The 12,050-nt window shown below is 43.1% G+C and overlaps 1 protein-coding gene across 1 annotated transcript in view; it reads left to right on the top strand.

Annotated features, from left to right (window-relative positions):
• The first annotated feature begins 6,194 nt into the window (after window positions 1-6,194).
• ACSS3 (acyl-CoA synthetase short chain family member 3) overlaps window positions 6,195-12,050 on the top strand; it is a 238,668-nt gene continuing 232,812 nt past the window's right edge. Inside the window, exon 1 of the mRNA XM_049783383.1 lies at window positions 6,195-6,549. Coding sequence (XP_049639340.1) covers window positions 6,227-6,549 — 323 coding nt within the window. The 5' untranslated portion in view covers window positions 6,195-6,226. The remainder of the gene's footprint in view (window positions 6,550-12,050) is intronic.

Genomic DNA, 12,050 nt, shown 5'->3' with positions numbered 1-12,050 from the left:
CTGACGTGGTCCCCAGCTTTACCCGCTGGTCGGGGTCCCTGGTGGACCACACAAGACCACCAACTACAGAAGATGGATTAAAATGACACTGAAGAAGCATAACTGCTAGAACCACAAAGAAAGACTTCATTATAAGCTCCATTACTTGAGCTGCACAGTCACCAAGATCTTTAGATTCAGAGGTCTGATGTTACCATCCAAGATGAAGCAGAAGTCTTCCGTACACCATGAAAGCACCAAGGGGAGAGTAAATGATCATGCAAGGAGTCTATAGTTAATCCCATGACAGTATACTTCAAGGGTGGAAAAACCCTGTATCTCCTAGGCCAAGGGAATTCCCTCTACAATATCCCCAATAGTTACTGTGTCTATGCAGGGGTGGGGGGGGGAAGAAAAGGGAAAAAAAAAGTGCAAACAATCATTTTTTCACATATTTATTTATCGATCAATTGATTTTTTCTGATGTCTTTATTTTGGTGTAGAGATTGAAGTTGATGTCTCCAATATTATTTTATTTTATTTTATCTTATCTTTCTCTTTCTTTTTGCACTCCAGCATGATTTGATTTCAGAACCAAGACTATTGAGTGGTGTTTGTCTTTATTGCTGTAGTGCTCACTGGATATTTAATTTGATATTTCTTTCTGTGTTGTTGTGGTGTTTCAATTACCTTTTTCACATCCTTTCTCAAACTGAGTTTAAAAGCCTCTAGAAGGACTCTGCCCATTTTCAGCGTATTTGAATTTTTTTCTTTTTTCTTATTTTGTACCCTAATCTATTGCTTTTCCTTCCTTCAAACAAAACCACATAACTCGATTTATCTAGTTCCACCTCTAAAATAGAGGGGGAAACAAGGGAGGGTAACAGGACCAAACAGATATATGATCACTAATAGTAAGCTAGACAAAGAGGGGACCACCTACTGTAGCAGCCCGGGGGGGGGGGGGATGATGATGGGAGATATGGGCTGCAGAAAGGGAACTGGGATGGGGAGGACATATTTGGTGATGGGTATTCCCCTGATTCAATGTTAATATGCACCTAAAATACTACTGTGAAAGATATGTAAGCCATTATGATAAAAAATTGTATTTTAATCAGAAATGTTCTTTGACTTACATGTATTATTATATTATATGTTATGTTATGCTATGATATTATGTTATGCTAGTTCACCTCAATATGTTAAGCAATTTTGTCTCTTGAATAAATTCTTACAATAAAAATATTAAAAAAAAAAAAGAACTCACCCCAAGACTGGTCTCTTAAAAAAAAATCCCAAATTATTTGGAAGGTGTAGGCGGAGTTTTAGAATCTTCACAGCAAAGTGGCAGGTTCATGGTATTCAAAGGCCTGAAAGAACAGAATGCTATGCTCAAATGACATGTGGGAACAATTTCTTTAACTTTCTGAGGACATGACATGCATAAGCAGTGGTGTGCTAATTTCATATTTTCCCTGCTCCAGCAAACCCCAAAATACTCACTGGTTCAGAGACTCAAAATTTTTACAAGGGGCCATAACCACTGAAGATAGAGTACCAATAAAGATAGACTGGAGATCTAATGATCTGGTATAGACAGGTCAGTGGCCCATAAAAGCAAATAAGTTAAAGGTACTGAAAAAAAACTAGTGGATGAACAGTTAAAATTAAGACATATAGAAACCTCTTTTTCTCAATGGAACTCACCTATATTTGTGGTACAAAAGAAATCAGGAGATGACTACTTTCAATGGACCTTAAAGATGTGAATTTATCCATGATTTCTATAGTACTGGCTGCCTTCACCAATAGTCATTCCAAAAGATTGGACCTTGGTAATAATAGATTTAAAAGCCTGTTTTTACCATATTCCAATTCATCCATAAAACAGAAAATGTTTTTCCTTTTCTGTTCCATCTTGCAACAGCCATGCCCCAACTAGCAATTATCAATGGTAGGTGCTCCCCCAGGGGATGAGCAATTCCCCAACAATGTGTCCATTTTCCGTGGATAGAATTTTTTTTTTTGGTCTTTTTTGGGTCACACCCGGCATTGCTCAGGGGTTACTCCTGGCTCTATGCTCAGAAATTGCTCCTAGGGGCCGGGAAGGTGGCGCTAGAGGTAAGGTGTCTGCCTTACAAGCGCTAGCCAAGGAACGGACTGCGGTTCGATCCCCCGGCATCCCATATGGTCCCCCCAAGCCAGGGGTGATTTCTGAGCACATAGCCAGGAGTAACCCCTGAGCGTCAAACGGGTGTGGCCCAAAAACAAAACAAAACAACAACAACAAAAAAAAAAAAAAGAAATTGCTCCTAGCAGGCTTGGGGGACCATATGGGACGCCAGGATTCAAACCGATGACCTTCTGCATGAAAGGCAAATGCCTTACCTTCATGCTATCTCTTCCAGCCCTTGGATAGAATCTTAAGTCCTGCTTATGAAAAGTTCCCTCAGTATAAAATGACATTACACTGAAGACATTTTGTTAGCCCTGCCTAACAGAGAGACTTACAACATTATATTTGTTGTTACTGACTGTTACAGAATTTGTGTTTGTTTGTTACTGACAGTAAGCTTGTTTCCAGAGATGAAAGTCCTGCCAAGAAATGCTGGGCTACACTATGTCTTGTCAGAAAAAGGATTCTCACAAATGAAAAAAAAATCAGACACCTGTGAATGGTAAAACTGCAAACCCTCCTTCATATATAACACAGACCACTCGAAAAGATAAGAGCAAAACAAACATTGCCAACACCTCTGCAACAGGTAACTAAGACAATGAACTCACACCATACACTGAGGCTGAGACTGTTAGGCATGGGAATGACCAGTCCCAAACCTCAGTGCAGAACATGAGAGAGTGAGTCCTGCTTTCACTTCACATCAAAATTTAGGAAACTCTTGCTACATAAACAATATTATAATGCCTATGTAATATTTCAAGTTTGGCAGATTATTGCTACCAGGATTATTATAATAAGGGCATTAACAGGTTAAATCCTTTGGGTCATACAGGCAAAAGGGTGAGGTGGGGAGGAGGGAGATTTGGGACATTGGTGATGGGAATGTTGCACTGATGAAAGGGGGTGTTCTTTACATGACTGAAACACAACAACAATCATATTTGTGATCAAGGTGTTTAAATAAATATATTAATAATAAAAAAGAAAGAAAAAGAAAAAAGATCAATATTTTATGAAAGTAGCAAAGTCTTATGTGTGCCCTCTCCGCAATAAGAAACACGTGACATGGAATTTAGCTATGGTTTCAATCCATACAAACTTGTAAGGGCTTTCATGTTAAATAATATATTTACATATATGACAACAAAAATAAAGAATTGTTTCTTCACAACCTTTACTGCTTTCCTGAGGGAACATGGTTTGCTTCTATTTTGGGGCCAAACATTGAAACATATTTAGACTCTACAACAATTAGCACCTAAGAGAAGCTCACCCTCCAATCCCAAAAATAAAAATATGGATAGGGAAATATGTGGTGTTATAGATTCAGCTGAGACTCACTGACTTTGTTAGCTTTTTGGATGCTTGGTGATCAATTTTAGCCTTACTTTAAAGGCCAATGTTCTGATCCCTAGCCTGGCCTGCTCTTTCACACCACTTAGCACCTCCCCAGCTTGTGCAGGTAGAAGTTTCCATCCCTGCCCACTCCTGAGCTACCTGAATCCTAACTATCCTGAGTTAGAATGGGTGGGTCTTATAGACCAGCCTGGATGTTTCTTGAATGGCTTCCCTGGCTCAGGGGTGAATGGAAAAATGCCCTTTCTTCTGAGGTCTGTAATCCTCTACCACGGAAGATCCTACACTGCTCAGACATCGACCTGCTCAAAAGAGACTTCCCTTAACACTGAGAAGACTTAACAACAACGACCTGCTTACAGGACAGGGCTCCCTGCGTTGCCCTTTGATTGTGAGGTGAAAGGAGAGGACGCTCCACATCCTGACTTCAATGTAGGATATGCAGATTCCAGGATCTTTAATACAGAAACATGATACCAACAACAGAGACTGTGTGAAAAATAAAAGTGTGTTGGCACTACAGACAATGTCTTGGATTGGACAATCTAGCTTGCCTGGAGCCTAGAGTTGGTCTTGTGCCAGGAAATTTCAGGGGTCTGGTCTCTTTGTATTTAGGCCAAGGTTATTTCTTTCCATGTCCCTCATATTTTGGTGGGCCACTCTAACACCATTTTTTACTGTGCTCCTTTGACTTTAATCCTTAAAAAGAACCCACTTAAAATTTGAAGTTAACTTAAGCTAATATGCCTGTATATGGAAATGTAAAAAAAATACTATGCCTGTAATGTTTAAGGAGTTACGTAAGTTTTATAGCTTTAGATTGCCTTGTGTGCTGTTAAGAAATATTATAATGTGTTACAATCTGGGGACTTGAGGGACAAAGTAATTATACATGGATTCTGTCTTATTTATCTTAATGTTCTTTGGCTGAAATTTCAAAGTTAAGATATCAGCAAGGGGGGCCGGGCGGTGGCGCTGGAGGTAAGGTGCCTGCCTTGCCTGCGCTAGCCCAGGATGGACCGCGGTTCGATCCCCCGGCGTCCCATATGGTCCCCCAAGAAGCCAGGAGCAACTTCTGAGCGCATAGCCAGGAGTAACCCCTGAGCGTCACAGGGTGTGGCCCAAAAACCAAAAAAAAAAAAAAAAAAAAAGATATCAGCAAGGGGACTTCTGAGAATTATGTTATGGGTGATTGTCCTTCCACTGTAACTTTACCTTGTCCTCTTTCTTTGCATCCTTGTTCTCATAATTAAAAATTAAAAAATTAAAAAAAAAAAGAATGGGTGGGTCTTCACACAAGCTCTTATATTGACCTGAATCAGAATTCACTTTAGTAGTCTATTGTATACAGGTACCACAGAGATACTTCAACAGATAAGAGTACACGCTTTGTGTGCCAGAGGTCAGGGTCAGACACTCCTGGCAGTATGGACCAGACTATTGGTAGGAGAGCCAGGTCCCAAACCACAAGGCCCCTGAGGCTTATTCTGGGTACCTGTAAGCAATCTAACTTACCCTCCCAAGGCCAAGTAACCTCTGGTCCTTGCTATTACTTCTCACCCTCATTTCTGTCTTTGTTATTTTCCTGGACAATTTGTTTATAGCTTCTCAAGTTAGTAATCCTCCCGAGGGCTAAGAAAGCCTTGGCTTCCATTTGTTGTTGTGCACAACTTGCAGTTCCAGCTGCAAATACTGTGACCTCAAAGCAAGATGCTGTGATAATCCTAGGGTACACAATTATTTCTAAAGGTCACAAGGCATCACACACACACACACACACACACACACACACACACACACACACACGCACAGCTATAGGGCTTAATACAAAACAAGTCTTAACAATCATTTAAATTTTTCTTAGCAACTTTTCCTTTATCATTTTTTTTCTTCTTGGTCTTTCATTGTCTTTGGTGTTTTACTCAATGTTTTGTTTTGTTTTGTTTTTTGGCCACAGAAATTCCCCAGACGACTGGAAGAAATACAATGCAATTTGATATGCTTTTTTGGTTCTAGGGCCAGCCAGAGGCGAACCCCATCCCGTGGTGGAGGTGGGGGTGATTGGTGGGGTGGGGTTCTCTTCCCCAGTGACCTGTCAATTATTCCTGAAGCACAGCACAGCTCGCTGGGCCAGCGCTTTCCACTCTCCTTCTTAGTGGCCAGAAAATCCCGGCACCTTCCAGACTCTGGAATATTGGCGTCTAAAGCAACAGACAGTGAGCCGAGTTTCAAGTGAATGATGACCAAAAAGTGGGAGAAATCAGGGCCGCTGGGGGCTGGCGAGCAGGGCCAGATCTGCAGTTTGGGAGTCGGCAGGCGCCCTGCCTTGAGCACCAGCTTGAAACAGTGCACCCACAGGAAGTTGGCAACTGTCCAGTGGGCTGGGTTTAGGGCGGCCCCAAGGGGAACTTGCGTGGGCAGAGAGGAAGGCGCGGTTAGTGTCTGAACCAGTCCGCGGAGGGCTGGGGGGTTCTCGCTTGCCTTCCGAATCCCTCCCCTTACACCACTTTGCGACTTCCAGCCTGTTGCAGTGCGCCAGCCTCCAGGTCGGCTTTTCCTGGCGACTCTGCGGAGACTCGCATCTTACGGCTTCGGGGAGCTCCTGGCAGTCTATTTTCGCCACCTGCTCGCTCCCCGAGGACCCCTGGAAGTAGCTAGCACTCGGGGCCGTAGACCCCTACATCTAGGGTGACTGGCGCTGGGAGAATGAAGCCTTCGTGGCTGCAGTGCCGGAAAGTCACGGGCGCGGGCGCGCTTGGGGGACCCTTGCCCGTGTCCAGTCCGGCGGCCCAGGCTCGCGGAGCCAGCGCGGCCAGGCGCGCTTTCGTGGCTCCGGTTCCGCGGGGCGCTCTCGGGGCCCAAGGGTGTCGCGCTCTGTCAATGGGAGGCGGCGGCGGCGAGTACAAGACCCACTTTGCAGCTGCAGTGGCAGACCCCGAGAGATTCTGGGGACAAGCTGCTCAGCAGATCAGCTGGTACAAGCCCTGGACCAAAACCCTGGAGAATACTCAGGCGCCTTCCTCCAGTTGGTGAGTGTTGTGGGGAGCTCCTCAGGACCCTCAGATTGTCTCTGAACTTTACTGGGGTGCGTAAAACTATAGTTGGAATCCAGCCCAGAGGAATAGCTCAGACCTTTTTTCCCAGGCGTGTTTCTGGACCATTTTCCACCGCCTCCCCCTCCGCAAGGATATAGTGACTTTTTCTGAGGGGTGAGGAGCCCAGATTCTCGAAGAAAGCGATTCTCCTGTGGGGCCCGACTACACTTGGCAATGGAGAAGTTCAATGACCTAAAGGAAAGGCCAGAGTTGATAGGACTGGCAAAGTCTAGTTAGGGGAGATGGCCTCTTGGAAAAACAAGTTGTGCTAACCTAGAAAAGTCATGCCACGGATCTAACACTGGGCCGAGAGACAGGGTGAATAGAGATTCTCAGCTCAAATGGTTTTTCCAGGGAGGGCGTTGATTCTTCAAAAGGTCATCAAGGGTCACGCCATTTAAGACCACATTCAACTCACAGTGGCACTGTCATGTCAGTGGTAATAGTGGTAATAGTGCATAGAATGTGGGACCTGATGCTTGGCAGTGCGATGTTGGCAGATCAAGGAGCTCTCGGTTGGGTATGATACTACAATGTGGGATACCTAGGCAGAAGAATGCATACACAGCCAACGGGTGCTAGAAATCAGAAGAATAAAGTTAGGCATGAAGTTGCAGTGCTAAGTGGTTATCAACATTGTTAGCATACCTCAACATTTTAGATTAAATGTTCCAGTCAGAGAGTGTGGTGATTAAGGAGAACCCAAGAGTCGGGCCAGGCAACTCTTTGAACTGTGCTCAACTCTAAGGATGCAGCCCATCTGGTCTGTTAGTGGTTCGGATGAGAGATTTCTTCTAAGGGAGCCTGGAGAACCAGTCTATAGTATGAAATATGCCAGAAAGAGTGGGGTGTGCAGTGAGGGCAGAGTAGAGACTACTTTGACAATGATAGTTGAAATGAGTAATGAAAGGAGTGAAAGTGATTCGCATGGCATGCCTTCAGTAACAATAGTGCAAACCACAGTGTCTAAAAGGAGAGAGGGGAGAGAGAGGTAGAGAGAGAGAGAGAGAGAGAGAGAGAGAGAGAGAGAGAGAGAGAGAGAGAGAGAGAGAATGGAGGAGAGAAACTGAGGACTCTGGAAATGTGCACATTACTGAAACTCAATCATGAACAAGTTTGTAACTGTGAAAAAAAATCCAGCTTTGAACAACTTTGGAAACCATGGTGTTTAAATAAAGTACTTATTAAACATAATTTTAAAAAAATGGAAGCTGAATATAGGCCAGAAAGCCAGTGCAGCTGGTTCAGGTGCCTGCCCTGCTGACCACTGATCCTGACTCCTTCCTGTCATTATCTGTGTTTTCCCTCAGACTAATCCTCTCCTTCCTTTACCTCTAAGCACAGATTCAGGAATAAGCCCTGAACACCAATGGGCATGGCCCAGCCAAACCAACAGTAAGAACATGGTGGTTTCTCAGTCCTGCTGGTGGCCACAACTAACTTTTCCTGATTGAAACACTTTTTCTCTACCTTTTCTCTCCCAGCTTTGTTTGTAGTAGTGTTTGATCTCTTCTTTTGGATATTTTGGATGTCTTGCAGAAAACCAAGCCTTAGGTTTCTTTTACAATCAGCCCTGCGTTGGATGGGTCACAGTGTAGAAAATAAGTGACTGTCCTGCCAGGTTTGGGCAATACCTCTCTTGCTATAGGGTCTGTCTGCCTCCTGGCAAGTGACTCTGGTCTTCTCCAGTATCAACCTGCAAACAGGACAAAAAAGTGACTGTTAAGGATTAAGACTAGGTCTTGAATATAATAGACCCTCTAAGTCATAGAGATAATAGAGCTTACTTTTCTCTAAAGAAAAGAATAATGCCTTTTTTTTTTATAATTAATATAATTGCTTTAAGAAACCTAGGAAACCCTCATACAATTATTTTAGGAAATTCTCTTGTTACTCAGATCAACTGAGTGGGATTATTATCTCTCCTAAGCATCTGTGACTGGAAGGACAGTGCATCAGAGAGCCATCCAGGGTTGGATCTTTGGCACATATTCTAGGTCCACCTTGCCCTGCCAGGAGTGATCCCTGTGCATACCAGATATGATCCAGAAATAAAAGCAAACAAAAACGAATCATGGATCTGATCCCAAAGTTCTGCCTGTATGTATCTGTCATAAAGTATGGCAGTGAAATTATGAGAAAGCCATTCTTTCTAGAAAATAGTGTTCAGAGAGTTAAAGCGGTGGTGCTGGAGGTAAGGTGCCTGCGCTAGCCTAGGACGGACCACGGTTCGATCCCCCGGCGTCCCATATGGTCCCCCAAGAAGCCAGGAGCAACTTCTGAGTGCATAGCCAGGAGTAACCCCTGAGCAGGGTGTGGCCCAAAAAAAAAAAAAAAAAAAAAAAATTATGCAGTTATTGGGATAGGCCCAGAAAAATCCATGGAAGGCCAGACAAGAAGGTAGAAACCAGATAAGAGGTTAGAGGCTCAGACAAAGGAGTGTCAGTAGCAATGGAGATACCAAACAACCTTCCAGAGATTTAGAGACTCTTGGAGGGCCCTGAGTGCAGAAAATGGAAGAGTGTGTCCATCAAATGGCACTTCAAAGTGAAAAAAATTCTTCTCTAACTTATTATCTTTTTAAAATTTTGGTCCATACTTGGAAGTACTCAAAGACTATTTTTGTCTCTGTATTCAGGGATCACTCCTGGTGGGACTAGGGAGACCATTTGGGGTGCCTGGAATCGAATCCAGGTCAGTCACCATATATAAGGCAGTGATTTTCCCACTATATTATCTCTCATTCCCATGTTTTCTCTTTTTAATCCCTAATTACTTGCCTGTACTTTCTGGAATTGTGTGCATAAGATGTTTTTGAGAAGATCTCTTGCTTAAGGGTCCTTTCCCTCTCAAATTTCAGTATCTTGTATTAAAGGATAGTTGATAAAAACTGTATCTCTACAGCTTTGCACACCTAGGATCACAGGGGGACTATGTGTTTCTTTATTTAAATCACCATCCAAGTGATAAAAGGAAGGAACATATTTGTAAGCATGTACTTCTTCATTGATTCAGTCTTACTAAGTTATTTCATCTCACTGAGAAGAATGTCAGCAAGGTTAAGAATAAACATAGAGTAAGGAAGCCATAGAGTTTAAACTTCATCCAAGAAGTAGTTTCATTTTGAATCAATTGTTGTATGGGACACCTGTTGTATGGGACACTTGCAGATGCTCTTCGTTGGTTAAGAATTTTCTGGAAATCCAAGCTCAAGAATTATAGCTTTATTTAAAAGCATAATAGCCTAATAACAGATCATATAGATTTTTGATATTGCATGTCTTTGGGAGCTAGCAGTATGTTGGTACTGACCCATTTTGATGAGAATGAACCCTATATTCTTTGAGGATGGGCCTAGAGAAAAATATTTGCATGCCAAGTTTTTCAGTAAAATAAGGGTGTTCTGTGATGAATGGTTTATCCTGCCTTGGAGCTACATACACAAAATCATCACCTCCAGTGCTTTCTAGAGTTGAGGAGAACCTTCTTAATTACTAGCTTGTCTCCCGATGAAAGAAAACATCCATCTGCAGAATATACAAGATCATCAAATGCACCACCAGTTAATTTCAATTACACACTAGTTCTCACCATGGCATAACCTCTATAGAATAGTAGTTCTTCCATGAACCTGGAAGAGAAATCTTTAAGGCTGCTATGCTGAGGGACTTTCTACTGTGGTGACTAGCCCTGTCAAATACTTTACCTAACCTGTCATCTTTCAACTCTCTGAAAAGGAAATTTCAATTCCTTGTAGGTTCTTTGGTGATGAAAAGACGCTGCTAACAGTTTGGTCATTATTGCCCACTTTGAGAACTATAAAGTCTGTCCTTTAGCCACTTGAGTAGAAAACTACAGCCAAGGGGCCGGAGAAATAGCATGGAGGCAAGGGCATTTGCCTTGCATTCAGGATGGTGGTTCTAATCCGGGCATCCCATATGGTCCCCCAAGCCTGCCAGGAGCAATTTCTGAGCATAGAGCCAGAAGTAACCTCTGAGAGCTGCTGGGTGTGACCCAAAAACAAACAAACAAAAAAAGAAAACTACAACTAAAAGCCAAGTAATTAGAACTTGCAGTAATTTTCTCTTGTACTGGTACAGAGAATGGATATTTCTCTTTCTCTTTTTCTTTTTGTTTGTTTGGGGGCCACACCAGTGATGCTCAGGGGTCACTCCTGGCTATGTGTTCAGAAATCGCTCCTGGCACAGGGGAACATATAGGGCACCAGGGATCAAACCCAGGTCAGTCCTGAGTTAGCCGTGTACAAGGCAAACGCCCTACCACTGTGCTATTGCTCTGGTACTGAGATTTCTTGTTATTTCCTCCTGATAACATAGCTAGGTTGTTCTTTAGCCTAAAGTCCAGCTAATTCTTTGTAAATCAAAAGGCCATTCACTTTTGCATTATACATGATAGTTGATCCTACCATTTTGTATCACATGAATGAATGAACTTGTCTATTATAGTGTTTGGGATTGTCAGATAGTAGTGATGAGAGGATTGTGTTCAGCATATATGGGATTCTAGGAATTTGAACTATGACTATATGTTCTAAGTCACCGAGTAGCTGCTTTATGTTACTAAAGTCAAAGTTTTTTTTTTGGGGGGGGGGCCACACCCGACGGTGCTCAGGGGTTACTCCTGGCTGTCTGCTCAGAAATAGCTCCTGGCAAGCACGGGGGACCATATGGGACACTGGGATTCGAACCAACCACCTTTGGTGCTGGATCGGCGGCTGCTTGCAAGGCAAACTCCGCTGTGCTATCTCTCCGGGCCCAAGTCAAAGTATTTTTATTTTATTGTATTTTGGGTTGTTATAAGAACCACAACCTGATGCTTACAAGACAAGTCTCTCTCTGATTCATGTCCTTGCATATGGGTCATCTTGGAAGCTTTGCAATGGTGTTTTGTTTTCTTCCTTCCTTCTTTCTTTCTTTATTTATTTGGAGTAATGTTTACCATTATAAATCTACTATATTTATTGTTTTCAAATTTATCTTATTGATGGTGATTCTAAGCTGCAATGGCACAGGCTGCCAGAGCCTGGTGCTCAAAGGCTTGCACAGATCTGTTGAACCCAGCTGTCAGTGGGACCAAGAGCCCATCCAGGGATGCCAACTTGTAGCAACTGTCTCTACAGGTCAGAGAGAGAAGAGAGGAGAGAAAGAAAAAACAAATACACTTTTTATTCCTCTGGAGATTGAGGCCTGCCGACACCCCCAGGGGGTTTAAGAGAGAGGGAGAGAGAGAGATGGAAATTCACATACCAGAGGTGGCTGGGGGAGGACCTGGTACAAAAAAGAATAAAAAGGGAATAGATAAAAAGCAGGCAACTTCTCTCTGATCCTTTATTTCTGGCTCTGTGCAGACCAGCAGGTGCTACTCTGGTCACTATTCATGCATTCCCCTCCCCTCCAACAGTCCTAGTTTTCCCT

The sequence above is a fragment of the Suncus etruscus genome, chromosome 11 (genome assembly GCF_024139225.1).
Source record: "Suncus etruscus isolate mSunEtr1 chromosome 11, mSunEtr1.pri.cur, whole genome shotgun sequence".
In the NCBI taxonomy this organism is placed as follows: domain Eukaryota; kingdom Metazoa; phylum Chordata; class Mammalia; order Eulipotyphla; family Soricidae; genus Suncus; species Suncus etruscus.
The sequence above is the reverse complement of the archived record's forward strand: the minus strand, read 5'-3'. Positions and strand labels throughout refer to the sequence as shown.